The sequence below is a fragment of the Colletotrichum abscissum genome (genome assembly GCF_030869225.1).
Source record: "Colletotrichum abscissum strain IMI 504890 chromosome Unknown Scaffold_18.1, whole genome shotgun sequence".
Lineage (NCBI taxonomy): Eukaryota > Fungi > Ascomycota > Sordariomycetes > Glomerellales > Glomerellaceae > Colletotrichum > Colletotrichum abscissum.
In genome coordinates, this window is record NW_026850076.1 from 907,914 (window position 1) to 935,575 (window position 27,662).

A 27,662-nucleotide genomic window follows, 5' to 3' on the forward strand; every position below is an offset into this window, starting at 1 on the left:
CTATTGGCCCTGCTCAAAGACGTTTTTTTATGAATTCATCAAACCTCAAGCGATACCACCACAGTTGCCACAATGACTGAACCGGATCAGTGCATCATATGCCTGGAGTCGCTGCAGCACCCCTCGTTGCAGCAACAGCAACAGCAGCAAGACGTTGCTGCTGGAAACGTAGCGGGCCCAGCGGCTGCAAAAGCAACAGCAGCAGCCACCACCACAACAGTACAGCCAACATACCGTACCATCGACTCAGATCTCGAAATACTAGAAGAACCAGAGTCAAATTACATTGCTACCCTCGTTGGCTGCAATCACGTTGTCCACGATCAGTGCATCAGAAGTTGGGCCAAGAACTCCAATACTTGCCCCATCTGCCGTACACCCTTCAATGAGGTCAGCCTCTCATCTGAGCTCAACGGTACGTATCAAATCATCCCGCCTCGCAATAGACGCTCGCAGCAGCAGCAGCTTTAGCAACAAGAAACTAACGTTGGTGACAATAACAGGCCCCCCTATCGATTCGTACGCTGTTCAAGACAAGAAGCAAGAGCAGGAGTTTGATATCCACAGATGGCTTCAGGAGAACCCCGAGGGCGAAGGCGAGGAGCCGAGCCCTGCCTGTCCCATATGCGAGTCCTCGGATCATGAAGAGGTGCTGCTCCTCTGCGATGGTTGCAACGCAGCCTATCATACACACTGCATCGGCCTGTCTGGTGTTCCCCAGACCGAGTCCTGGTACTGCTTTGAGTGTGATGAAAACAACAATGCCAGCCGATCCAGCCCTAGTGAGGCTTCGGATGTCGAAGTGATCCAGTCACGGCCTTTGAACCCAGCTGCACGCTCAGCAAACCGACGAAACGTTACCGCTCAAAGAGGCTTGTTGCGAACCCAGTTGCAAGCTAGAAATGCACGACGCGAGGCAAGATCCCTCGAGTGGCAGGGTGCATGGGACCGGATTGCTAGTCGCATTTACGATGCTACTGACATCGACCTCGACAACCACGAAGACGAAGACTTATTTCAGGGCTTTCGCCGCGCCCAGGCCCAGAGAGGACACTTTCGCGATATCCAAGAACACCAAGACTGGGAGCAGCGCATGAGCATCGCCAGTCGTCTAGGCGCCAGAGACATCTTTGCGAGGAATATTCGCCCAACCGTCGGTCATCGCCTCGACGGTGGCCCAGTCGAACCCGTCATGCAACCCCTGCCGCCGGCTCCCGAGACGAGAGAGGAGCAGCAGGCTTGGGGCGCCCTCGAGAGGGCTCGCGAAGCCGAGACGAGCGCTCCCAATCCCCGCAAGAGAAAGTCGAGATCTACCACGGCTTCTCCCCAAGAACCCGCTCAGGAACCCGAGCGCAAGCTGAAGCGACCTCGCACACGCCGATTGCCTTTGCAGGGAGAAGGCTCCGGATCGGGCTCTGCCTCGGCTTCAGTGTCGGGATCTGCATCTGGATCTGGCACCGCTTCAGGCGTCGGCCCTACCATTGTGTCGGCACTCGCCCCCGCACCTACGATAACTTCGTCACCCGCGCCGACGAGTGTTCTGACATCGCGGCCTCAGACGAACGGTGCCACGCAGCGCGTCCAGTCTCCCATCAATACGGAACCCGGACCATCATTCCTGTCGTCGCTGCTTAAGGAGGTGGAGATGAGCGCACCTTCCGACGACGAGACTGTGCGGAATTATTTCGGTACTCACTCTGGTGTTGACCCCTCTTCGCCAGTCACATCCCCCTCGCCATCATCACGAAACTCACCGCGGGCGCTTTCTCTCACCCCGCCACCCCATCCCCGGCCCAGCTCACCTACGCTATCTCTAAGCTCCTATGTGGAACCGCGGTTCCCCAAAGCCAACTACTCGCCGACTCGAAACGCTGGGGACAGTAGTGACTCTGACAGTCGATCGAACGGCGCGGAAATTCGCCAGCCTCGCCCACAGCGACCGAACCGTCAACGACCGACCTTTGCTCGGTCTCAGGATTCGTCGCCTACGCGATCCGCCATCCCCTTTGAGACCAAGGAAAGAATCAGCGGCATCGTCCGGGCTGCCCTCAAGCCCCATTGGCGCGCGAAGGAGCTCACCACCGATCAATATGCAAACATCAACCGAGATGTCTCCCGCAAGCTGTACGAGGGCCTTCGCGATCCGCAGACGCTGGACGATGATGCCAAAAAGACTTGCGAAAAGATCGCTACCAAAGAGGTGGCCCGTGCGATTGAGGAACTCAAGGCTTGATCGGCGCTCGGCAGCATAAACGAACGAACGGTATCGGGCATTAGGCGTTATTGGTGTTTGGCAGCGAACCAAGCGGTCTAATACCCAAACACTCCATTCCAAAGGAGGCTTCTTTTTTTGCAAAATTTCAACTTTGAATTCCCCGTGTCTCTGGGATTGGGCGGGGGAGAGGCACAGCTGTATCTTAGGGGTGGGGTCTCGTAGTAGCTCGAATCGCTCGGATCTCTTGGAAAGAGACTCTGTCAAGGGCGTGACCCACGGTTAGGCTGGAAAGGCTTTCTGTACTTTAGTAGGTAGATAGACGACGACGACACGACGAATGGATATTACGACTCTCATTGATAAGCACCAGCACTCGTGAACACCCTCGAGCTATAGCTGCAGCGGCACAGTCAGCAGCACCATGTGACATGTGGAGCAGAGAATTCACGTATGCGGTTGTCGCGACGCATTGCTTGCCACATAGCGAAAGTCCACTCCGGACTCTGCTGATGCGGTAGCAGAAGCCAGCCATTCTTAAACAGCGGTCAAAGGCGCTGATGTGTTTGCAGTAGCTATCTAACATGAACCCAGTAAAAAGATGCAGGTGCTGTTAGCGAAAAAAGACTGCGATTTACTCTGGGCACCGGAATAAATGATCAGGACGTTCTGGAGGCGGAACAGGTCTTGACGATAAGGAAATGGTGCCGTGAAGAGAAAAAAGAAGCAAGAGGAAGAAGTTTCGCGGCAGGGCGTCGGGTTGATAAAGGCTCTGCGCGGTCCCACCCACCTCAGCCCCCGCTACGGTACCTCTGCTTACGTGATTGAGACCCGCGCTTGTCAGGCGCGATATTGACCCGGGCGCCTGTCAAGATCGACCTTGCTTTTCAGGTACAATATGAGGCACCTCAAGATTCACCTTGTGCTGCATCCGTGCACGGTGCACCTCGTCGGACGTCTGACCTTAGGTAAGCGCCGCCCCGGCCATTCGGTACGTACCTCTGCTAAGCTTGAACAGCAAAAAAGTTCAATTCCCATCTGGAGATTCTCGACTGAGGTGTCAAGGAGGAGACCCCGTACACCCAGCGCTTTTCACGATGACAGCTTCCAGCAGAGGCGCATTCGCCGCCCTCGGGCGCATACAATGTATGTTTACGTTTCGGATGAACATTGAGATCATTGGCTGACTTTGAGTCCCCCTTACAGCAACCCCCAGAGTCTGCAGACAATGCGCGAGGGTCCAGATTAGAGCTCCAGCTCCCTCGCGAGCGTACTCGGGTGCCGCTGCCGCCGCAACGACCACGACCACGACCAACGCTCCCCCTCCTCCTCCCCCTTTGTCAAAAGTCAGCAAACCAACCGAACCCGAGGCGGCTGCGGCGGACATCACGATCCCGCCACCCTTGATCCGCGCAGGCGTGATCCTCACGCGGGCGCCGCTCCTGACGCGGCCCCTGACGGACTTTGAGCAGTCCTACTTCTTCTACCAGAAGCGCCTCAACGAGCGCCTGACGATGCCCTTCATCACGTCCGTCTACTTCAAGCCCGACACGCCGGCGCTGATTGACTGGAACATGAAGGTCAAGGACCGCAAGGGCACCGTGGCCAAGGAGCTGGGCGTGTACAACGGCAAGGCGTCGACGGCGTGGGACGACGAGCTGGCCGTCGGCGACGGGCTGAGCAAGCACGACAAGGCGGTGGAGCTGCTGCTCCAGGACGCCGTGATGCGCGTGAGCGACGACGCGGAGATTATCCCCGAGGAGGACCGGGCGCCGCCCGAGGCGTTGGCGCCGCGGGTGTCGGAGGCGGATATCAAGGGGGACCGGACGAGGTTGGATCGCGCCATGGAGAGGACGCTGTATCTTGTCGTCAGGAAGGCCGGTCGCAAGAAGGATGTCTGGGAGTTTCCTGCGGCGGGATTGTCTACGGAGGAGAACCTTCACGAGGTGAGCTTTTTCATCCACCCCATATCGACCCCCTCTCTCTCTCCCCTTCCCATGCTTCGATATCGATATATGCTAACGTTCTTCACAGGCCGCGCAGAGAATCCTCGACGACACGGCGGGCGTCAACATGAACACGTGGATGGTCGGCCGCGGCCCGGCCGCCGTGCACGTGGCCAAGACGCAGGTCAGGCGCGGCGAGCTCTTTGAGCGCGGCAGCAAGACCTTCTTCCTCAAGGGCCGCATCATGGCGGGACAGGCGGACCTGACGGCCAACAAGTTTGGGTACAAGGAGTTCAAGTGGCTGACCAAGGAGGAGCTCGCCGAGGTGCTGGAGCGGGGTTACTACAGCAGTGTGCGGGGCATGATGGTGGACCGGTAGATGTATGCCTCCATATTGGTTTGGACCGGTCGGCGCCATGTGTAACACTTGAACTCAAGTGGTGAAGGGGGGGGGGCGGACGAGTGGTTGTCGGGGAATGGTTGAGAGGATGTGTAACGCTGTTGTATCATAGATAAACTTGTACAATCAAATCTTTCACTGGATGTTCGTGTCTGCCTGGCCAGGGCCTGATCGTGCTGGGTTGTGCTTTCGACTTTGGGCTTCGCTTGGGTGTGAGATGCTCATGTTAATGTAATTCTGCTCCCCAGACTATAGGACCGTCGTCAGTTCGAGATGGTTTTGCCTTAAAAGCATGCGAACATGGCCTGTTGCCTACGAGATACCATATCATCCTCCATCAACTTGAGGGCATTGAGTCTACCGTCCTTGAGTGCTTCGAAGACGTAGACGTATACTTGCTGGTCTTACCGCTATTCAAGAGTAGATAAATCTACCAGCAATAATGGAGTGTCGTTCGAGATATCACATAGCTTGCCAAGTTGCTGAAATATTGGGTCTTTACATGCCCGCATATGTTACCATTATTCATAAAGCCATCCATGCCAAGGGATTTCAAGTAGATATGTAGAGAAACACAATTCCATCTACTTCATCTTCGCAGTTCCCAGTTTTGACACGTTTGATGCTTTTACGCAACGCAAGGTTGCCCCCACCAATTTGACATCAAGTCCAACTACGTCGTATAACCACAAACAGTAATCTCTAGAGGTGAGGCCGCAAAGACAAACCCATAGCAGCGTTTCCCAAGCCCACCCTCTCCTATTTCACACCGCGCCTTCCTCCCTCTCGTGGACTTCACCTCCCACGTCCAGCCACAAGCCTCAGCCCCACCTCTTCATTCATCCCAAGGCTGCCTTCCCTCCGGACCTCCTAGCCGCCTGGCCTACCCTTACATGTCTAGACTCTTCTGCATTTCTTCAACAGTCCGTGGCGCAATGGGATCAGAGAGGCGTTCCTTTGACGAGGAGCGTCCCCTTGCGTCGCGGGTGCGTGGGTTCGAATCCCGCCGCCGTTAGAAAACCTCCATCGTTACACCTGAGGCTGGTAAGAGTCTCGGGGTTTTCATAGATTCCGCTGTCCGCAAGGATAAGAGTTGAACTTTTTGACTTTCTCAATCTTTTTTTAAAAAGTTTCCATTGCCTCACGCTGGGCGTGATAAGACGTGTTTACTGGCTTTTAGATTATTCTTTACTACCTCAGGCAACCTGTGGCCTTAAAACGACACAGTGATTTCGTATAATGCTTTATTACGATGCTTTATTACGAGGAAACTCGATTTTGCGATGGCCAGTCTCAAAACTCTGCAATTTTCTTCCTTCTGCTTAAGGACGCTGTTGGCTACTGAAGGGTTGATGTTCCCTTTTCATTTACAAGCCGGACAGGAATACGCAAGCAAAACCTCCGAAGAACGACCTGCCTTGCCACAGAAGTCGAGTGCTCTTGCCTGTTTATTGCTGTCACGAGGTGCTCCTTCCTGAATTCGTCTCCTCTTGGTGGCTTCTCATTTTTTTTTTGTTTCCCTCCACCCACAGCTTCCTTCCTGCCTCGTTTTCTTCCCCTTATACCACTCCCACTTTTCTTGCCGCTTTCCTTCAACCTTTCCTTCTACCTTACCTCCTACCTTTCCTTCTCAACTACTGACGACTGGCGGCCAAAAGCTTGACAACATCTCGACGCCCAGCATGGAAGTCTCGTCAGAGAACTTCTGGCGGCAGCTGCCGAATATTCTGCTGTCCATCGCGAAGTCCGACTTCGTTGCCATCGATCTCGAGATGACCGGCATCACGGACAAGAGCTCGGCAGACCACTCAGAAAACCCAACCAACCAGCAAATCTATGAATCGGCCAAGAAGATTGCATCCAAGTTCAACGTCTTTGAGATGGGGATGACGTGTATCCAAAGCCAGTCAGGTTTGTGTTCTCCACGTCCGAAGAATATCATCCGTCGCATTCTGACAAAATTCCAGACGGCTCATACAAAACCGAGACCTATAGTTTCACTGTCAGCCCCTACCTGCACACAGAAACGCGAGCTGATGAAAAGTTCGTCAAAGGCTTGGATAGGAGCCTTTCTGTATCATACAACACTCTCAAATTTCTTCGATCGGAAGGCATCCGGCTGGAGAAGGTCTATGAGGACTGCGTTCCGTACCTCAGCCGCGAAGAGGCACGCTTGGCAGTTCGACAGATGCAGCGCCGACAAGACCCTTGGGACGCCAAAGATCATGGATACAACGAGGACGACGAAGGTCTGACTACGTTTTCCATTTATGCCCATAACACGATTGTAAATTGGCTTTACACCGATCCATGGATGGTATGTGGCACTGGTTCCTTTATCCTCTATCTACAAAAAATCCCTTCCTCTTGGAATCTCGTTACTTTCTACTGAGTATACTAATCGCGACATGGGACAGCGAACTCTAGAGATCAATGTCCTCTTACCCAACTCTGATAGTAAGAAACGTATGAGCGTCTACGAACAGATCGTTCGTAGAAAGGCCCGAAAGCTTGTGCCACGAATGGTTTGCCGTCTTTGGAATCATGGCACGACCGTGGTTATCTCTCAGCGGGACGATGGACAAGAAGCCAAGGTTCGTTTACAGCGGCGCGGATAACTGTGATGAGAACACTGACAGCTGACTTCACCAAGAGGCGTGAGTCTCTAGAGGACGATCTCAACGCATCGTTGAGGAAGTACGCAGGTGGGCTCCCCTCAGTGTGCAATGCTTTACTGGTGGCTGACTGATATAAGGAATTCGCCTGATTATCGAAGCCCTTGTCGGCGGCAAGTTTGCCAACCTCATTAACCCCGACCTCATTGTCGAAGCCATGTCTGGCTGGCCTGGCGAAGCACAATGCTTTTGTCGTGAGGTGCATGAGCTTGTTCATCCCGCGGCACCAGAACAGTGGGACGAATCTCCAGAGGAAGAAGTCGAGGATCGCTATTGCTCCTGGTGTTGCACACATCACGACCCTGACACAGGCTGCTCTAGCACGTCCTCAGGTCAGGACGTCGAAGTGGCATTTCAAACAAACTTGATCACCAAAGACGAGTGCCTCTGTATGAAGAAGCGGAACTTGTCCAGAAGCCGAGTTGGAGATAATGAGCTGATGCCCTTGGTGTATGATGTTCATTGCGAACGTTGCTACCCCGATCTTGGCAGCAGCCGGCCTGGGATCAACTCTTCCCCTCACCATGACATCCCTCCACAGGCCACACATATTCAAGGAGCTCATTCGGCGAGCCACGATGGAGAATCCTCAAGCAGTTCGGAGGGAGTGGCAGGTGGCGAGTTTCGGGAGGGCGACACTGGTACTTGGCATATCACAGCTGAGACAGCCGGCTGGGATGAGCCGACTGGTTGGGACAAACTGTGTCACGATCTCGAGGATTTATCCACGGAAACACTCAAGAATGAAGTAGCAGATGCTCTTCAGGAGCTAGAAACTTTAGGCCGAACGTCTTCGCCAACCATTATCGGACACAACCAATTCATGGACCTTTTGTTCCTTTACAACACCTTCATCGACGACCTCCCCGACAGCTTTTTGGAGTTTTTGGTAAATATTCACGAATTGTTCCCACGCATCGTGGACACGAAGCTGTTGGCCATTAAGGACGACACGATCGAGGGCGAAGACCCATTGATGGATCTATACAATAGGTTCGATGGCAACAGAACGCAGCCAAGCATCCATTGGGATGCAGCTTATGGCTATGGCCGTCGTGGAACAGCCCATCAGGCTGGCTTCGATAGTGAGTTGGCAGAACAAGCAGAACCGTGAGTGGCTCGACTAATGAAGATAGGCCACATGACGGCAGTTGTGTTTCTGCGAATTGCCCACAAACTCGCCCGCGAGGAATCGGCCAGGCTCGAGGGCCGAGCCGCGTCATACGAGAGCAAAGAATGGAGATTGTATGACAGAGAATGGCTATCAGCAGTTGGATACGAATCACAATTCCTGGGCTATTCGCAAGACTCGGACATTGGCACATGGAGAGAGTCCAACACCCAGGAAGGGTACGTGGGTCGGATTCGGTGGCAGATGGCCATATTCGACGACATTCGCGACCGAATTCGGATCGCCCCCCGCAAGACATTTAATATCGGGCCCGAATGGTGAGTTCAAAGTTGAGCTTGCGACGGAGCGTAATTGCCCTTGGATTGAAGAGTTTGCCGACCGTGCCAACGCGAAATCGCGTCTTGGGTTGTTGGTGGTGGCACTGGTCTCATGAGTAGGGAGACGCGTTTGTGAGTAGGACAATGAATCTTGCACTGTCGTTGAGGACGGATGACCCTTGGTGGATTTCTGGAGACGCCCCGCAAAACTATGTTTCGATAGATGAGCCTATCCATACTTGGTTGAAAGCACAATGAGAGCACGTCGGCGTTCGTCAGATTATTTGACATGTTGTCCAAGGCCACTCCTTCCCATCAGCTTATGAGCCTTATATGTTCCAGCTGCTCGGCGATTCCTAGGACGTAAGATGATCCGGTTCTAGAACCCCGCGACGAAGAAAATTCCACGTGTACTGAGCACCACAACAACACTTTGGTGCCAGCCGTGAGAAGTGGATGGTCTCTCACAGTCTATAATAGGAAATACACCGATGTAAGCGTCAGGGGCTAAATGGCGATGACATTCTCTCCGGGAGCCGCGTGGTTCTGCCTCCCGTGAGATGCCTCGGAACAATCTGGGGAAGCACAGGGGGGCCAGAAAAGTCTAAACCCTGAACGCATTCGCGCAAACTTGGGATTGACAGTTGAGAGGGGTAATTAATAGGATATCATAATAGATGCAACTAAGCAAAGCAGTAATTGAGAAGGGAATCCCGACTTGGCGGGTTGAATACAACACGAAGATTTGAAATGACAGGCCGCAGCGGGCATGAGACGATCGTCTCTAAATGGTTGGTGATCTCCGGGAGGTGAGATGAAAGCTCGGCCGGTCGTCGAGGGCAACCCCTGTTTCTCCGACCCAGGCACAGCGTCCTCCCCGATCAGGAAACTCCACCCAATGAGAAGTTCAAGAAGGCCGGACGCCGGGAGAAGGCCGCGCTCGTGGAGGCTAAAGAGGTACTTGACATGTGAGCCGTCCAGCGACAACGTCACTGGTACTCGCTTATCGCTCCCCTCCCCTCATGCTCTGGCGGTCAGCTGGCCAGCCACCCCAGTGGCAGCATACAACGCAGCAACGCAGAAGCTGGGGGGGAACCCACTAAGAAACAAACCGAGGCTAAACTTGGGCCATGGCCGAAAAGTGTAACCGTGCCGGTACGTGCCTGTCCCGGGCAGCTGTGCAGGTGCTGCGGTAATCGGCATGTTTGTCTGTCAGCAGACTCCAATTCCATTCTCCAGCAACCCCCAGCTACCTCAGCACCACCACTACCACACACCACACACCACCACCATAACGCCCAGGAACCCGAATCTAACCACATCCACATGTCGCGGCTCTCTTCACAACCCGCAGGTGGCATTTGAGCAGGAACGCGTATGATGGCCGCCATTCTCCGCACTCCAGATACATAACAATAGTCCCCGTTCTTTTTTCCCTCATTTCCCTCCGCCTGGGGCTCTTCAATGCCGACAAATTGACCCCGTTGCTTGCTGCTGTTGCCTCCCGTTCCTAAATGCCCGCCAACATGTCGTCCCTCAATGGCTCCTACACGGCGACCTTGAGTCCCACGGTCGCTTCTTCCGAGACCACCGCTACATTCCCACCACATATGCTCGCGAGCTCCATCTCGTCTCTATCCTCATCGACCTCAGCGCGCCATACCTCGCAAATCTCAAAGACCTACCGCCAGGCTTCGACTCTCTTCCTCACCCGCCGTCTACCCGAGGCACTATCCACCATCTTGCCATTGATCACCCCGCCCTCGGGACAGTCGGAGAACGGCGCAGGCGAACCAGCGCCCGTCGCCAGGGCCTCGCGATCCACGAGGATCAAGGTCTGGAGCTTGTACCTGACGACGCTCAACGCCATCGTCGAACTGGAGCCGGACGAAGGAAAGGATGCGTTTGGGAGCCAAGAGTGGAGAGCGCTGTGTACCAAAGTCAGGGAAGGAGACATCTGGGAGGAGGTCGTACGCAACGGATACCACGGCGTCGAGAGCGACGTCGATTCGGACGTTGTCATTAATCTGTAAGATGCCCTCTCTGTCGTTGTTTTTTTCCTGTTGCAAACACACACTAACAACAATATAGCGCAACACTTTTACTAGCCCACGCCCGGACACAAGAATTGAACCAAAGGAAGCTCGAGAGCTATCTCGCAGCCGCCACATCACCAAATCTGGACTTCTCCAAGAGATTTTCCGACTCGCCGTCGCCGTCACCACGGCTGAACCGGCATAGGTCTCCGGCGAAGGCCACCAGCGGAGCGGATACACCGAGGGATCTGAATGCTAGGGTCAAGATCCTCGAGCTGTACACGCTCCACGTACTTATCCGCAATAATGAGTGGGATTATGCCCGAGAGTTTATCAGCGTCAGCTCGGTACTAGACGATGAGCGCCGCGAGGCGTTTTTGCAAGCTCTGCAAAGCCTGCAGGAGGAACAGCAGGAAGCCGAGAGGCGAGAGACGGAAGAACGACGCGAGCAGGAAGAACAGCTTCGGCGTGATATTGAGGAGGCGAAGAAGTTGAGAGCCGAGAATGAAGAGAGGGAACGACGGAGATTAGAGGAAGAGAGGGCACGAAGAGAAGGCGCCGAAGGGGACTACGGCATCGAAAAGACACCGAGTAAAGCAGGCTCGAGTAAGGCGGGGTCAAGCAAGGGACGTCACGCCAGGGCCGTTTCCAACACATCAGGGTCCAACTCTAATTCGAAGATGCCCGTCTCTAGGGCAAAAGGGAAATCTTCAGCTCCGCCGACCTTTGGAACGAGGGCGTCAATGGTCATCTCTCGGATGCGCGAGGTGATTGACCAGCTGGGAGCATCATTTAAGACGAACCCGATGCTGCTGATGCGGCTCGTGGCCTTTATTTTGGGTTTGGTCGTCATGTTTGGGCAGAAGAACGTCCGCGAACGGATACAGCGGGTGCTTGGTAATGGTTGGAACAAGGTCAAGGCGACCGCGGGAATGGGAGTCAAGGTTAGCTACATATGATTACGACGCGGGTACTGGCTAGCTTTGACCTCACTGTACTATACGAACTTGGATGAACATTGGCCTAATTGTTTGGCCATTCTTTTTGATACTTATGCAAAATGAACCATTTCCTTTGTTTGGTGAAACCGTTTCATGCCGCTTTAAAAAAGATTATCATGTCTGACTTAGTGCCAATTATGCCGCAAAACCCTTGTCCCATAGCTGTGAACCAAAACACATCAAACGCCGCAGGCAATGCGATACCTGTCCCACGAAAACTTTGTAGTCTCCTCTGTCTCCTCGCATTCAAACAACACATCAAATTTGCCCATATCCCAGGCGACGCAGGGACTAGTACGTCGCCGTCCGATTGGTTTTCTTCTGGTAGAACAGGTCGGTCCTGGAGCTGCCGAGGTTTATAATCTTGGGGCACCCGTCGCGATCCTTTTCGAGGCGCGTGCACTCGAAGCAGTAAAAGGCGTCCGAGATGCCCTCGCCGCCGCAGACGACGCACTTGTTCTGGTAGTTTCCGAACGAGCACTCGTCGCAGATGCGGACGAGGGTCGTGGGGCGGACGTAGGAGTCGCAGACGGGGCACTTGCCGTCGCACTTGTCGCAGAGGCGGCCGATGGCGATGCCGGCTTGCTTGCGGCACATTACGAGATCGCTGGCGGGAGTTGTTAGCTTGTGCATGAATTTTGAGGGGTTTGACTGGGAGATGGCCTACGGGTGATGGCGCGACATGATGGTCAATCTGTGAGAGAAGCGCCTCTGGGTGGTGAGGTTTGGTGGAAGCTGTCTTGCGGGTCGCGGGGGGTGATGGTCGCAAGTCGCAGCTTATCGTACCCTCTCTTCACCAGGAACCTTTGAAGAAAAGACGTCCGCGCCTGTCAGCCTCGCCACTTCTTCCTCTCGGTTCTCTTTCGGTCATTGGTGCGGACCCTCGTCTGATCCGACCAAAGTGGGGTAGTCTGTGGGTTCGTCCCTCCGAGTGGCTGGACCCCGCTGACAAACCTCAGCCTTGGAGCTCGGGTTGGAGCTGTCAAGCTCCGGGATACCTCCCATGGGACCGAGGCGCATTCAGTTCCCTTCGTGCACACCGCATTCCTTCGCGTTCTGTCTTCTTTGAGATTGTTGCCGAGCAGACTGCGACTGCGACGGTGGGAAGCGACATCATCATGGCCACTGTTACAGAGTACAACAAAACCGGCTCCCTTCGGACCGAGCAAGAGAAGCTTACAGATTCCAGGGCACCTGCTGATACCATCAACCCCGAATCCGCGAGCTCTGAGATGGAGGTCACACAAAAACGGAAAGCGCCTATAGATTCTCTTGATGGAGCGGAAGAATCATCAAAAAGGGCAAAATTCGATGATGGCGACCACGGCGACCCACCTGCACAGGATTCGACGCGGGACTCGAGGCCGCGCGACGAAGATTCCCGAGCCAGTACCGCTCGACGAGCGCCTTTGTCAAGGGACGAGGAGAAGAAGCGGGGTAAGCGGCTGTTTGGAGGTCTTCTGAGCACCCTCAGCCAGACCAACTCCAGCTCGCAGCACAAGAAGAGGAGGGAGATTGAGCAGCGACAGCAGGAGAAGGCGCAGAAGCAGAGGGCAGAAGACGAAAAGAGACGGACAGAGAAGCTCGCGCGGATCACCGAGGCGCGGTGGAAGGAGCAAATCTTGTTTGACGAGAAAGTCGTACGTGCTTGCCCCTCTCCTCCCCTTGATGGCCTCATTCAAGTGCTTATAAGCTTTTCTTTATGGCAGATGAAAACCCGACATGCCAACATGCTTGCAAAGGCACAATCCCTCCGGACGAAAGCAGGACCGTCAATTGTGCGTATTGCATGTTGCGGAAGGGGGGAAACCATGAGCTGACGTGTTGCAGTACTATCGACCGTGGAAGCTTACCAAAGAACAAGAAGACGAGATTGACGACCAGGTGCAAGACGCTAAGAACACCATCGCGAGAGAACTCGAAGCGTTCAAAGATCGGAAAGAAGAACACGAGAGACGCCACGGCCGTGCCAGGCCGCCGGCCACGGCCCAGGAGGAGCTTGTGCCAATGGTCACAGAAGAACAACCAGCAGAGGCTCCGCCAGAGGTTTCTCCTGATGCTCCCGCAGCTAACGACCACACAGCTGCGTCTTCCGACAGAGACAGACATGAGCGGGACACGCATGACGAACCTGGTGATGTCGTTGAAAACGACGAGGATATGGTTATCTACTAATGCCTGACAAAAGCGAGTGGTGTTTTCCCATCTTTTCTTCCTCGGCGTTTCATTGTAAAAGACGCCACAACCGCGGTAGTTTATGTGATTGTTATAACATTAGGCGATATGGGAGGCATGCTATTTTCCCTGGCTTTGCGCGCGAGTTTGAAGGCGGAGTTGGGGGTTTTATGATACCATTTGGAGTTTAAAGCGGCGTTTACTTGGGAAAGGTGCCCATTGTGATATTTGAAAAAAAGAAGCTTGGGTCCAGAAACGGGATTCAGACCAACTTTGTTCGCCGGCTGAAAGGTTTACTACATACGTCGAGCCATGCTCTCTGACTCAAGCGCAAGACCAGTGACGTTCTCCTGCTTTAGCTTGGTGGGACCTTTTAGTCCAGAACAGCTGTTCCTTGCCGTTGAAGAATTGTTGGCCCCCGTCTAGACTTGCAATTTACGCTTTTCGGGTAAAGAGAATGCGATCTCCGGCTCTGAACCATATGTTGAAGATGACAATGGCGAAACCCCGTTTTGAGTACCGTCCGACGATGGCGAGTCACCTTGTCTCAAGTTGTCCCTGGACCGAGGCATCGCAACAGCACGGACGGGGCCCGCTAGGACGATTCTATCAAGGGACTCCGTTGGACAGCAAAGGCGATGCCCCGCGCGGGTGGATGCCCGGCCACGCCGTTCGCCAATGCCGCCGCTCGCCGCACGTCAGGTCCCCTGTCAATTCAAGCCATGCCCCTCACCTTGCGACCCATACGCTGGACCCAGAGCTTGGTGCAAACAGGTCGATGTTATCCTGTGTGCGAAGTACTGCATTGAGGTAGAGCCCGACAATGGGACAAGCTATGCCGAGGCTCGATTTACACCGCTCGTATGTTTTTCTTAGGTGGCCAGTTTCTATAGCTTTCTAAGCAATCGGGCGAGTTTCAAAGTGCGATACTTGTCTCCATAACTCGGCGACTCGGCGATATCTCGAATGGTATAAGTAGTTTTATCTTTCCGACAAGTCTGGTAATATAGGTATCGGTGAAGCTGCACACACTCATACAAACACGCATACACACCTTCTCTTTCATCAATCCCCGCAATAGCATTGTGAGGGAGCTTACAATCAGTCACTGAGCTGTAATAGCAAGGGTCTGTTCCTTGGCAGACGTCGAGTGCCAACGTGAGTATAAGACTACCGCGCACCCCGCCATTTACTAGCTGCCCCTCCTTCCCTCCTCCCGCCTTCCGCTACGGTCCCTAACAGCTTTCACCCCAGACGGAAGCCTTGCATACCGGTATACGGATACACACACCAACGATGGCCGTCGACAAGATCGCCCCCAACGACCCGCGCGTCGAGCGCAAGCAGGCCGAGGTCAGGGGCAAGACCTACTCCTACCTCTTCAGCAAGCCCGAGGGCGACGCCGCCCCCAAGGGCTCCGTCGTCCTCATCCACGGCTTCCCCGACATCTCGCTCGGCTGGCGCTACCAGATCCCCATGTTCCTCGCCCAGGGATACCAGGTCATCGTCCCGGACACCCTGGGCTACGGGCAGACGGCCTCCCCGGCCGAGCTCGAGGCTTTTTCCCTCAAGAGCATGTCGGACGACATCAAGGCGCTCTGCGACAGCATCATCCCGGGCGAGCAGATCATCCTCGGCGGCCACGACTGGGGCGGAGCGCTCGTCTGGCGCCTCGCCATGTGGCACCCGTCCCTGATCAAGGGCGTCTTCAGCGTCTGCACGCCCTACAACGCGCCCACGACGGCCTGGTTCGACCTCGCCGACGTCATCGCCGCGGGCCGCCTGACCAACTTCAAGTACCAGCTCCAGCTGCGCAGCGAGGAGGTGCCCGAGAAGCTCACCAAGCCCGAGGACATCCGTCAGTTCCTGCAAGGCATCTACGGCGGCAAAGGCCCCGCGGGCGAGCTCGTCTTCAACACGGAGAGGGGCATCATCTGGGAGAACATCGGCAAGATCGGCCCCACGCCGCTGCTGTCCGAGGAGGAGATTGCGTACTACGCCGACAACTTTAGCAAGTCGGGCATGCGCGGCCCGACCAACTGGTACCGCACGCGCAAGATCAACCACGACGAGGAGCTGCCGCTCGCGGAGGCGGCGGAGAAGAGCGGGGAGGCGTACAAGGTGACGCCGCCCAGTCTCTTCATCTCGGCGACAAAGGACGCGGCGCTGCCGCCGGCCATGGCGGCGGGCATGGACAAGCACTTTGAGGACCTGTCGAGGGGCGAGGTGACGGCGACGCACTGGGCGTTGTGGGAGGCGCCCGAGGAGGTGAATAAGCAGATCAAGGCGTGGATCGAGAGCAAGGTCGACAAGAAGCCGACGGCGTCGTTGTAAGAAAAGCCAAAAAGAAGAAGTGCGGCTCTCGAAGGAGGGGGCCGCGCGTGGTTGGATTTGACGTTAACGGTTATATTTATGACAGGCAGGGATGAACCACGGTTTCGGGAACGATTAGTGAACGGCCAATGTAGAATGAATTACAGAATTTGACCAAGCAAGGCCTCTGCGTTAATTGACCCTTGGAGTCCATTTTTGCAGCTATAACTATCTGTACCTAGGACTGTTGTTACCTTGGTTGGGATAAAGGAGCGATGTCAGATGTCGTGGGACTGTCTGTCTTGCTTGGCCCTCGTGGTTTGTATTCCTGGCCACTACAAGACTGTCATGACGGCCTGCCACCTGTTGAATCCCGTCTCTAACCTGGCGCATATTGAGCCGCGTATCGCATGGAGGTCGATGGCGCAGAGTATAGGCCTCATTGCCATGCCTTGCCGTTGCTGCTGCTGGCCCCTGTAGGCTGATCGGCTCCCAGCTTCTGGCCGCATGAAGAGTGCGCGTCACGAGGGTATCGTCTTGGGTGTTTCGACAACAGTGGTTTGTTGTAATGTTATGTTTCGTCTATAACCTGTCGCCGTCTCACTTCAACGTGAACTTTTGTCCCGCGATCGACGGGGCAGCCCCTTTGGCCTTCTTGTTCGGCTTCCCGCACGAGGCGCACGAGTCGGCTCGGTAGGCGCACGACTGGCAGAGGGAGTGGCCCTGAGAGACCTTTGTCTTGCACTTCGAGCAGGCGCTGGAGTACTGGGCGTAAGGGTTCTTGGCAGCTTTGGAGAGGAGCTTGCTCTTGCCGATGCCGGTCGTGCCCAGCGTAGCGGACTTGGTGGCGGAGGAAGACGAGGACGAGGAGGAGCCGTGGTAGATTTCGCTCTTCTTCTTGACAGAGGGCGTCGCGAGGGTCGTGGAGCCCTTGCCGAGCTTTTGGCACTTTGTGCAGACCATTTTCGGGGATGGGTTTAGATTCGGTGGATGGGTCTATCGTCGGTTGTGTTGAAGTCGCAATTACTAAAGGTTGTTCTGATGATGGTTGAGGGACTGGCAGAGAGGGACGAGTGGCTGGTGTCGCAAGTGATAAGGCTGAGATAAGATATGATAACAAATGTGGCTGGAAAGGACGGCAGCTGGAAGTGACGCAACGTCGCAGGGCGGCGAGTTTGCTGGTCGGTGCTGAAGACTGAAGTTTCTCCGGTGGGTCTGTCCAGATTCGTGTGGGTCCAGCACCGGGCCGGGCTAGAATTGGAATGTCTGCCCTGGAGAATGAGTGGATGACATTGGACGTTTCGATTGTCTGGACCTCTGACTCTGGGACCGTTGGCCCAGCACACGCGGTAGCCACAATAGGGGGCACTTTGTTGTCGAGTTGTTTCCTCGCTATACGCATACGGGGACCCCAGCCACTTTTGGAATTGAAAATGGATCTTATTTTGATCAAGTTCTTCAGCATCTTGGAGAATGCCGGGGGTTACTGGGGTGAAAAAATATGCCGTGGTTGGGTCAAATTTCGTCTGTTCACTTGGGATGAGCGAGAGTATCCGTACAGAGCATTTTCGTACTCCACAGCTAATCACAGATCATCGGGGGGAAACGACTCTGAAGAGGTACATGGCCAAGGGGAAACAGGTTCTGTCATCGAACGGGAGATGATGCTTACACTGTTTAACTCTATCGTTTTATATTACTAGAGGATTACCGCAGTATATATAAACGCTACCCTACCCTCGAATTCTATACTATTTAACCTTAACTCTTTTTTTACTTATCCTTTCTTTTATTTTATCCTCTCTCTTATTAAAAAATTATTAAAATCGTAATTTTAATAGCTTATTAATAAGCTAATATTATTATTTAAAAATAAATAATTTATTTTTATATATAAATATTAAGAGTTTTATTATTATAAAAATAGTAATAAATATATTAAAATACTTAAAAAAGCTTTTTAATAAATTTTTAATATTATTTAAAATAATTATCCTCGAGCTATAAAAAAAAGCTAAGGCGTTATATTAATATAGCTTTATTTATTTTATTAATATTAATAATACTTTTTTTAATATAAAATATATTAATAATACTTTATAGCTACGTTATTATACTTTATAGATTATATTTAATATTAGCGAGGTTTTTAGTATTATTTACTAAGTTTTTTATTAAGGTCGTTATTATAAAGTTAATTTAATTATTAATATTTTAATAAGTATTTTAACTTAACTTAGAGGCTCTTATAGTTCTTAAAAAGAGGTTTTTAAAAGACTTATAATTAGACTTTTTATTTATTATAAGTAAAGCTATTATAATTAAAGTTATAATAATTAAAATTATAATAATTAAAACTATAGTACTATTTATAAACCTTAATAATAAGTAATTAATAATATAGTTATCTTTTTTTTATAATAAGCTTAAAAAAGTATCTTAATTTAAGTACTAAGTAAGTATTATATTATTTTATTAAAACTATATTCTTATACTTATAACTTAAAAAGAATTAATTTTCTTTAATAATAAGGTACTTAGGGAGATGATGCTTAACTCCTACCCTAATCAAACCTTGCTCAATAGCCTGGGCATTGCTGCGTTGTCTCCATTGTTCATCGTCTGTCCTCGTGTATTGGTCTATTGACCATTTTACACGCTGGTCCTGGCGTTGGCTAGGCAGTCGTCGGGGCCCTTGGGGTCTGAGCGGGCATATAGATGCAGATACTCTGTGCCCTATGACTTACCTATCCGTACGAACACTGAGCAGAGGCGGACTCTGAAGTTGGCTCGTGTCAGAGCAGGCTAAATGTGACGGGTCCCGAGATTCCGTGCGAGACGTCCGTCCGCCCCTTACGTCTCGATTGAAGGTTCGATTGGCGACTGTGTCTAGTGTTGAGGGGAAAACGCAGGCAGGCTGCAGGCTGACTGACCGAGAGTGGCGTAGCGGGCATTCCTGCCGACATTCACCAACTTCGCCCTGTCGTCGTAGGTTGGTGTGTGTGGCTGGAGGCCGACGCAGCTCTTTAAACTTCTCGCTGCTGCTGTCAGCTTGTGGTCTCGCATCCGGTACGAAGAGAGGCAGAGACAGAGACAGGATCAGGACGTGGAGGAAGAGATGCAGCCAATACTAGGCCCAGCTGGTCAAACGTCCTCCCAAAGATTCAGAATAGCAACAGGCCCACACGTGCCCCCGTCTGGTGGAGCTGCGGTCCCAAAACCAAGTCCACCCAATCCCATTGCCCAGTTGTAGTCTCACAGCAAAATAGCCCAGGAAAGTACGGAGAACGAGGATAGCTGTCGCATCTGCCTGAGGAAGCTGCCAGCTGTGAGCAGACGTTAGAGGCCAGCCAAGTACCTTGGTACCGCAAGCAAGGCGCCTGGGTTCAAGCCAACGAGACCCTTTCGACCCTTCCCCGTCCCGTCCATTGAGGTTTGGTGTCTTCAATCTGCACTGTTTGACGCTGCTACTGCTACCCTGCGCCTCCCCGAAAAACCCACGCTACCAACCTTACAAGTTACGCTCAGTCTAACGCCTTGCTGCTAAGTACTTGCTGCTGCTGCGTGTTTAGCTTCCAGTCTCATCCGGTCGGCTCCCTTGCGCTGTCTCCCGAGTTCCCCCCAATTCAACCCCATTCAAGCACCACCGATACCTCAAACACGACTTTCCGCAGATCCCACCCTTTCCGCGGACGACACCTCACATCACCTTACTTCTTGGCCTCTCGACAGTCTCCAAGACGTCCTCTCCTGTTGTGAAATTATTCGACCGTTGCAAGCCAATCATAGCGACTGCGTTGCTTTGCCTCCTGAGCCACTGCCACCGGGGACCGTCCTTCGGCCACTAGGTACCTACTCTCGTCTTCACCTGGGGACCAACTACCTACGGTACAATTGCGCACTCAGCCCGTTGACGTAGCGCAAGCCGACCACTGTGTAATCCTAATCCTGCGCCAGAAAGAGGCTGTGCTGCAACAAATACGGACTGCTGGGCCACTTCTTTTTTCCCACCACATCAGCTACCCTCAGCAAACGCCCAGCTGCGGCGTCGCTTTCATTGCCGATTGTCGTTGTCGTCGTCGTCGCCTCTAGCTACACTGCTCCCGCCGATACGAATCTCCATCATCCACCGATTAGGCTGCCAAATCGTCCGCGACCACACCCTCTCGACTGCATCGCTTCTTCCCTTCATGTGTCCGGAAACACGACGATAATCCAATCACCTCGAAATTCGCATGCTGGCCATTTTGACACTTGCAAATTGATCGCCCAGCAACGCTACCAGCCTTCCCGGCATGACTGGACGACCTACGGGTGGTCCTCCAGGAGGACCCTCGAATAACGACCTACTACTAGACTTGGACAGCGAGCAACCGACCTACAATGCCGGACAGCGATCGAATATGAACGACGACGACCTTTTACGCTCCTACAACCACAATCAAGACCAGGCCCAGGGCCGACCCTCCGTTTCGTACGATGACTTTGTGGGCGGCGGCGGCGGAGGAGGGGGAGGGAATCACACACAGCAACCCTCAGCACTGAGACCGTTACCTGGAGGCCCTCAATCGCCTGGTGTCTCTGGCGGCGCATCTTCCGGCCCATACATGCAGAGACACTACAGTCAAACATCAGAACTAAACAATTACCAGCGATACGCTGACGACTTTGACGACTACTCGGCCGAAGGCGAATCGTACTACCAACAAGGCGGCGCCGCGACGAGTGCGAACAATGTCGGTGACCCCTCCGCGAGGTCCAATGCTCGGAACCGTAACAGCGTCCTGAGTTTGGGTGGAGGCTTCTTTGGCCGCATGAAAAATAAGCTTGGGATGGGCCAAGGTTACTCGGAGATGGACTTGCCCTTGACGGAGGCTGGCGGCAACGGACGGACAGACTCTGGCATCGATGCGCAAGCCAAGGGGGGCAAGAAGTTCGACATGGGTAACTTCAAGTTTGGATTCGGAGGGAAGAAGCCGGACCCTTCGACACTGGGTCCCAGATTGATCCATCTCAACAACCCGCCCGCAAACGCAGCGAACAAGTACGTCGACAACCACATCTCGACGGCCAAGTACAATGTCGCAACCTTCCTCCCGAAATTCCTCTTCGAACAGTTTTCAAAGTTTGCCAACATCTTCTTCTTGTTCACGGCTGCGCTGCAGCAAATCCCCAACCTCTCGCCTACTAACAGATACACTACCATCATTCCGCTCTTCATCGTCATGATGGTGTCGGCAGGCAAGGAACTGGTGGAGGACTACCGAAGAAAACAAGCCGATCACCAGTTGAACACGTCCAAGGCCCGCATCCTGCGCGGAACCGCCTTCCAGGAGTCCAAGTGGATCAATGTTGCGGTCGGAGACATTATCCGCGTCGAATCTGAAGAGCCCTTCCCTGCCGATCTGGTCCTCCTTGCAAGTTCCGAGCCCGAGGGACTTTGCTACATCGAAACAGCAAACCTCGACGGAGAAACAAACTTGAAGATCAAGCAGGCGTTACCTGAGACGTGTACGATGGTCAGCTCCAGCGATCTGAGCCGACTCGGAGGAAGAATCAAGTCCGAACAGCCCAACAGCAGTCTGTACACATATGAGGCCACCCTGACAATGCAGGCTGGTGGTGGTGAAAAAGAGCTGCCCCTCAACCCCGAGCAGCTTCTGCTTCGAGGTGCCACTCTTCGTAATACGCCCTGGATTCATGGTGTGGTTGTCTTCACTGGGCACGAGACAAAGCTCATGCGTAACGCCACTGCTGCACCCATCAAACGCACAAAGGTCGAGAAGAAGCTGAACATTCTTGTTCTCGTGCTGGTCGGTATCCTCCTTGTGCTTAGCGTCATTTGCACAGTAGGCGATCTTGTTCAGCGCAAGGTTGAGGGCCAAGCTCTCCAGTACCTGATGCTTGACTCTACCGGATCAGCAAACGACATCATCAAGACCTTCTTCAAGGACATGGTCACATACTGGGTTTTGTTCTCCTCCCTTGTGCCCATCTCCCTGTTCGTCACGCTGGAAATGGTCAAGTACTGGCACGGAATCCTCATCAACGATGATCTCGACATCTACTATGACAGAACGGACACGCCGGCAAACTGCAGAACATCGAGTTTGGTCGAAGAACTGGGCATGGTTGAATATGTCTTCTCCGACAAGACGGGCACCTTGACTTGCAATATGATGGAATTTAAACAGGCATCGATTGGCGGTATTCAATATGCCGAAGATGTTCCCGAGGACCTCAGGGCGACAATTCAGGATGGTGTTGAGGTCGGAATCCACGATTATAAGAGATTGGCGGAGAACCTCAAGAGCCACGAAACGGCTCCCGTGATTGATCACTTTCTGGCGTTGCTGGCTACTTGTCACACAGTCATTCCCGAGAGGAGCGAGGAAAAGGGCGGCAAAATCAAGTATCAAGCCGCCTCACCCGATGAGGGTGCGCTCGTCGAGGGCGCGGCTGAGCTCGGCTACGTCTTCACCGATCGCAAGCCGAGGTCTGTCTTCATCGAAGCTGGAGGACGTGAGCTCGAGTATGAGCTCTTGGCCGTTTGCGAGTTCAACTCTACCCGAAAGCGCATGTCGACTATCTATCGATGCCCCGACGGAAAGGTCCGCGTATACTGCAAAGGTGCCGATACTGTCATTCTCGAGCGCCTGAACGATCAGAACCCCCACGTCGAAGCCACCCTGCGTCACCTGGAAGAGTACGCTTCTGAAGGTCTCCGAACGCTTTGCCTTGCCATGCGTGAAGTTCCCGAGCAGGAGTTCCAGGAATGGTTCCAGGTCTTTGAAAAGGCCGGCATGACCGTTGGCGGCAACCGTGCCGACGAGCTGGACAAGGCAGCAGAACTCATTGAGCACGACTTTTACCTCCTTGGAGCGACTGCTATTGAAGATCGCCTTCAGGATGGTGTTCCCGAGACCATTCATACACTTCAGCAAGCCGGCATCAAAGTGTGGGTTCTGACGGGCGATCGTCAGGAGACTGCTATCAACATTGGAATGAGTTGCAAGCTGCTAAGCGAGGATATGATGCTCTTGATTGTGAACGAGGAAAGCGCCGAAGCAACTCGCGACAACATACAAAAGAAGCTCGAAGCTATTCGCACTCAAGGAGATGGGACGATTGAAACGGAAACTCTCGCACTCGTCATCGATGGCAAGTCTTTGACTTACGCCTTGGAGAAGGACCTCGAGAAGCAATTCCTTGACCTCGCCATCATGTGCAAGGCCGTCATTTGCTGCCGTGTCTCTCCCCTTCAAAAGGCTCTTGTCGTCAAGTTGGTCAAGAAGTATCAAAAGGAGGCCATCTCGCTGGCCATTGGTGACGGTGCCAACGATGTGTCCATGATTCAAGCTGCCCATATCGGTGTGGGCATCAGCGGTATGGAAGGTCTACAGGCCGCCCGAAGCGCCGACGTATCCATCGGCCAGTTCCGGTATCTCAGAAAGCTACTACTCGTTCACGGTGCTTGGAGCTACCAGCGTGTTGCCAAGACCATTCTGTTCTCTTTCTACAAGAACATTACCTTGTACATGACGCAGTTTTGGGTAAGTTTATTGATGGATGGATTGCGGACTTTAGATTGCTAACTTGACCAGTACACTTTCCAAAATGTCTTCTCTGGAGCCGTCATTTACGAGTCTTGGACGCTTTCGTTCTACAACGTCTTTTACACCGTCCTCCCTCCTCTCGCTCTGGGTATCCTTGACCAATTCATTTCCGCCAGACTCCTCGACCGCTACCCGCAATTGTACAACATGGGTCAGCAAAATCAGTTTTTCAAGATCAAGGTCTTTGCCGAGTGGGTTGCCAACGCTGTGTATCACTCCATCATCCTCTACGTCTTTGGCCAACTCATCTGGTATGGTGAACTCATCCAAGGCGATGGACAAATAGCCGGTCACTGGGTCTGGGGCACGGCCATGTACGCTGCGGTCCTGCTCACCGTTCTCGGCAAGGCGGCTCTGATCACGAACAACTGGACCAAGTACCATGTCATGGCCATTCCTGGCAGTATGCTCTTCTGGTGGGGCTTCATCGCTCTGTACGGCACCGTCGCCCCCATGATCCCCTTCTCCGCCGAGTATCACGGTGTCATTCCCAAGCTGTACAGCAGCCCCGTCTTCTGGTTGCAGACTTTTGCGCTCGCGATTATGTGTCTTATGCGCGATTTTGCCTGGAAGTTTGCCAAGCGCATGTACATGCCGCAGACATACCATCACATTCAGGAGATTCAGAAGTACAACATCCAAGATTACAGACCAAGGTACGTTGCTCCCTAAAACTTACAGCCCTCTCTAGCGACCGCCCACTAATCCATCCATCAGAATGGAGCAATTCCAAAAGGCAATTCGCAAGGTGCGACAAGTGCAGCGCATGCGTAAGCAGCGCGGTTACGCATTCTCCCAAGCAGATGAGAGTCAATCGAGAGTGCTTCAGGCATACGACACGACGCAGCACCGTGGACGGCACGGTGAGATGGCCAGTTCGAGACCCCAAGGCAGGTAGTCACTACACCGCCAAATGTCTCAAGAAAAGAGGGGCCAAAGACGCATGGCCCATGATTATTACGACTCGAAAGGGGGTTGGCTGCGTTGAATTTTGATTCCTTGGGGGTGATGATTCCCATACGAAATGGTAATGCAACGGAAGCGACGACAGCACGATGTAAAGTTTTGTGTCTTTTTTTACTATTATTATATGCATGGTCGGGAACCTCCTCGTCATCCGAGAAGGAACATCATCCCACGGGCTGGCGTTTATTTTCAAGCTATACAATGGCTTTTGTTTGTGTAACTACTCCGTGTAGGGCTTTTTATCTTCTCTTCCTCTTCTTTTTTGACCAAAAAAACCAAACATTGGACAGTCACGTCGCAGGGGGGCGATGATGATGTTGGGGGAGAGGTATGTGACGAGGAGGCTGGTTGGCAGGCAGTTGATACGAAGCAAAAAGAAAACAACCTCATGTCACACGATGCGGCAGGTCCGAGATGGAAAGAGGGGGAGAGGAATTTCACGTGGGAGTTGAGAAGACTCACAGCAATTAGGCAGAACGTGTGAAGTGCAACATTTCTCGGGAGACAAGGCCCATGGATTGGAGGGGCGGGGGAATAGGAGAAACCCTCGAGAATAAAGAGTTGCTGATTTGTGAAGAGTTTCCTTGACTGTTATTGCTATGCAAACCCGGGATTCATATCTGTTTCTTGTCTCTTTTCTCCTCTTCCAGATGTCCAATCCCGGCTTCTTTGTGGTTGGCCGGCTTTATTTATGTCTGGTTGTTGGGGTCTTCGCGCATGCTGGGTTGTACTCTCAACATCGCCCGCAGCTATCAATGTCCTTGATCTCCTCAATGGCAATGCACCTTAGAACAACTCCACCTCCGGACCGCAGCGCCGGGCCCGCTCCCGGGTCATTCCCGGAGCTGTTGGTGATATTAGGCGCCCGCACTTGTGTGTGTACCTACCTGATTCAGCAGGGGGATTCCGTCTTGAAGAGCTTTGGCGCTATGGAACAGTCCTTTGCGTCACGTTTCCCACACTTGTTGCACCAGCCCTGGCAGCGGCTGACTGGATGCTTGCTTCGACTGCGAGATAAGGTCTATACTGAGTACCTTAGCTGAGCTAAAACGGCCAGGAGAAGCAGGTGTGTCTCAATTGATCGGAGCTAATTTCAGCCTTCGGAGGGAATCAAATCTCGGCTTGAGTGCAGCCGGTTACTGCATACACCCACTGTGCTTGAATGTAGGTATGCATAGAAGCAGCCATGGCTCACCCTGGCCAAATCACTGGCATAAGGCTCTGGATCACCGATACCGATGCTTCCCATCCGCTTTAGCCTGCTCGTAAGAATACTTTATAAGCAGGCATACATTCGTCAATTTGAGAGTACTGTTACGGAAGCCGCTCAATCGGTCGAACCAACTTGTCTCGCAGTATCTTGTCTCCTCATCCATGGTCAGACTGTATCCCCGACCTCGAAGTTGGCGGCGCGATGGCCCAAACGCTGCATGCAACTGCACCACCACCCAAATCTCCCGTACCCGTCTCGCGAGACACCGCCCTTCGTCTTTCGATAAACACCACTCTGCCCCCCATCTTCCGGAACGATGACCGACTAGTCAATGCCAGAGAAAGCGTCACTTTATTCCTCGAGACCGACCTGCAAACCCCGAGGTTGGAGAAGATGTACCCATACCTGTGGCTCGCGGGGCTTCTCCGAGCGGCGCGTCCACTTCATCGCCAAAAGGTAGTCGGGCGGAACATTTGCGTGACCGAGAACCCCGAGGAGCATATGACGTGGCACGAGACGACCATATTTATCAAGCCCTTACCTGACTACTTTTTCGATCACTCCTTGTGGCAAGACACAATCTGTGGGGATGAGGCGCTATATAAGAGTGCTTGCGGGTTGCTGCTCTCATACGTATGGCTCGTTAGCTACCGCAGCGATCTGCGAATCGCACACGAGATGGGTTTACTGCCTTCTTGCCTAACATGGGAAGATTGGACAAACATGGTGCTCGAATTCTCCCACCAAAACGACTTCCAAACGCGGAGCTGGGTGAGCCGTCGTTACGAATATGGCGAACTCCGCCTGTCCCGCCTCAACACGCTCTCCCGCTTGGGCGCAGCTGGGTTGTCGGCGAGGAACTTTGTGTACGGCTATATTTCGGGTTCGAAGCAGTACACCACCTTTTTCGAGCGCAACTTTGGCTGGCTCTTGGTGGTTTTCATCTACATCACGGTCATTCTGTCGGCCTTGCAAGTGGCCCTGGCAACTGAGAGGCTGGGGTCGGATGGGAAGTTTCAAGCATTTTCATACGGTGTTGCTCTCATGTCACTCGGATTCGTTGCAGCGGCGATTGCAATTATGTTGATTGTGTGGTCGAGTCTTTTTGTTTTCTATCTTCTGTCAACGCTTCAGTATCACAAAAAAGTGACGGCTGGGCGGGAAAATACAGTAGAATGATATCGAGGCAGTCTGCTTATGGTGGCGCTCTTTAGACCTTTATCAAATGCAGTGGATCAATCATTGAGAGAGAGGATTATCAATAGCATTAATTTGACAGTTGACTCATGATCTATTCTTCCCCTCAGGTATTAACCCGATTCTCTGGATAAGTCGGTCGAGCCCACTCGCCAGCCTGATCCTCCACATCTCCTATCACAGCCGAGACAAAGTAATGTGGCGCAGCCTGCATAGTCCGTTCAAAATGATCGATTCGGGTCTATGGCGCCTACGTATGCCTGCCCTTGCATCAATGTGCGAGTTGATGGCTTCACTACAAGCAGCCAAGATCAGTGGCTTAGAAGTGTTCCGATTTTCAGCCCCAACTGACCGCTGTCTTGGTTCATTGGCTACCATATCACGCCTGATCCAGCCGCAACTTCATAAAAAAGGTTGGTCAGTATCTGTAATTCCCTTGTGTGTTCCCTCTTTCCCTCCTACC

The 27,662-nt window shown here is 53.0% G+C and overlaps 10 protein-coding genes across 10 annotated transcripts; 8 read left to right on the forward strand and 2 right to left on the reverse strand.

Annotated features, from left to right (window-relative positions):
* Nucleotides 1-72: 72 nt before the first annotated feature.
* CABS01_08297 (PHD-finger domain-containing protein) lies at nucleotides 73-2,233 on the forward strand (the record flags this gene model as incomplete). Its single annotated transcript, XM_060541658.1, has 2 exons — nucleotides 73-415; nucleotides 504-2,233. The coding sequence occupies 2 exons, from the start codon at nucleotides 73-75 to the stop codon at nucleotides 2,231-2,233; spliced, it is 2,073 nt and encodes a 690-aa protein (XP_060402462.1).
* A 1,076-nt stretch (nucleotides 2,234-3,309) lies between these two features.
* On the forward strand, nucleotides 3,310-4,537 carry CABS01_08298 (NUDIX domain-containing protein; the record flags this gene model as incomplete). Its single annotated transcript, XM_060541659.1, has 3 exons — nucleotides 3,310-3,358; nucleotides 3,419-4,158; nucleotides 4,247-4,537. 3 exons carry the CDS (start codon nucleotides 3,310-3,312, stop codon nucleotides 4,535-4,537), a joined length of 1,080 nt encoding a protein of 359 aa, XP_060402463.1.
* A 1,703-nt stretch (nucleotides 4,538-6,240) lies between these two features.
* Nucleotides 6,241-8,686, forward strand: CABS01_08299 (uncharacterized protein; the record flags this gene model as incomplete). Its single annotated transcript, XM_060541660.1, has 6 exons — nucleotides 6,241-6,469; nucleotides 6,526-6,875; nucleotides 6,976-7,152; nucleotides 7,212-7,263; nucleotides 7,314-8,318; nucleotides 8,370-8,686. The coding sequence occupies 6 exons, from the start codon at nucleotides 6,241-6,243 to the stop codon at nucleotides 8,684-8,686; spliced, it is 2,130 nt and encodes a 709-aa protein (XP_060402464.1).
* Nucleotides 8,687-10,196: 1,510 nt separating this feature from the next.
* On the forward strand, nucleotides 10,197-11,677 carry CABS01_08300 (peroxin 26; the record flags this gene model as incomplete). The annotated part of the gene is made up of 2 exons (XM_060541661.1): nucleotides 10,197-10,711; nucleotides 10,774-11,677. The coding sequence occupies 2 exons, from the start codon at nucleotides 10,197-10,199 to the stop codon at nucleotides 11,675-11,677; spliced, it is 1,419 nt and encodes a 472-aa protein (XP_060402465.1).
* Nucleotides 11,678-12,010: 333 nt separating this feature from the next.
* On the reverse strand, nucleotides 12,011-12,403 carry CABS01_08301 (uncharacterized protein; the record flags this gene model as incomplete). The annotated part of the gene is made up of 2 exons (XM_060541662.1): nucleotides 12,011-12,326; nucleotides 12,387-12,403. The coding sequence occupies 2 exons, from the start codon at nucleotides 12,401-12,403 to the stop codon at nucleotides 12,011-12,013; spliced, it is 333 nt and encodes a 110-aa protein (XP_060402466.1).
* A 434-nt stretch (nucleotides 12,404-12,837) lies between these two features.
* Nucleotides 12,838-13,894, forward strand: CABS01_08302 (uncharacterized protein; the record flags this gene model as incomplete). Its single annotated transcript, XM_060541663.1, has 3 exons — nucleotides 12,838-13,359; nucleotides 13,429-13,497; nucleotides 13,550-13,894. 3 exons carry the CDS (start codon nucleotides 12,838-12,840, stop codon nucleotides 13,892-13,894), a joined length of 936 nt encoding a protein of 311 aa, XP_060402467.1.
* A 1,296-nt stretch (nucleotides 13,895-15,190) lies between these two features.
* Nucleotides 15,191-16,228, forward strand: CABS01_08303 (uncharacterized protein; the record flags this gene model as incomplete). The annotated part of the gene is made up of 1 exon (XM_060541664.1): nucleotides 15,191-16,228. One exon carries the CDS (start codon nucleotides 15,191-15,193, stop codon nucleotides 16,226-16,228), a length of 1,038 nt encoding a protein of 345 aa, XP_060402468.1.
* A 579-nt stretch (nucleotides 16,229-16,807) lies between these two features.
* On the reverse strand, nucleotides 16,808-17,170 carry CABS01_08304 (microtubule-associated protein CRIPT; the record flags this gene model as incomplete). Its single annotated transcript, XM_060541665.1, has 1 exon — nucleotides 16,808-17,170. The coding sequence occupies one exon, from the start codon at nucleotides 17,168-17,170 to the stop codon at nucleotides 16,808-16,810; it is 363 nt and encodes a 120-aa protein (XP_060402469.1).
* Nucleotides 17,171-20,502: 3,332 nt separating this feature from the next.
* Nucleotides 20,503-24,721, forward strand: CABS01_08305 (phospholipid-translocating P-type ATPase; the record flags this gene model as incomplete). Its single annotated transcript, XM_060541666.1, has 3 exons — nucleotides 20,503-23,760; nucleotides 23,812-24,479; nucleotides 24,541-24,721. 3 exons carry the CDS (start codon nucleotides 20,503-20,505, stop codon nucleotides 24,719-24,721), a joined length of 4,107 nt encoding a protein of 1,368 aa, XP_060402470.1.
* A 1,482-nt stretch (nucleotides 24,722-26,203) lies between these two features.
* On the forward strand, nucleotides 26,204-27,181 carry CABS01_08306 (uncharacterized protein; the record flags this gene model as incomplete). The annotated part of the gene is made up of 1 exon (XM_060541667.1): nucleotides 26,204-27,181. The coding sequence occupies one exon, from the start codon at nucleotides 26,204-26,206 to the stop codon at nucleotides 27,179-27,181; it is 978 nt and encodes a 325-aa protein (XP_060402471.1).
* Between the last annotated feature and the right edge of the window lie 481 nt (nucleotides 27,182-27,662).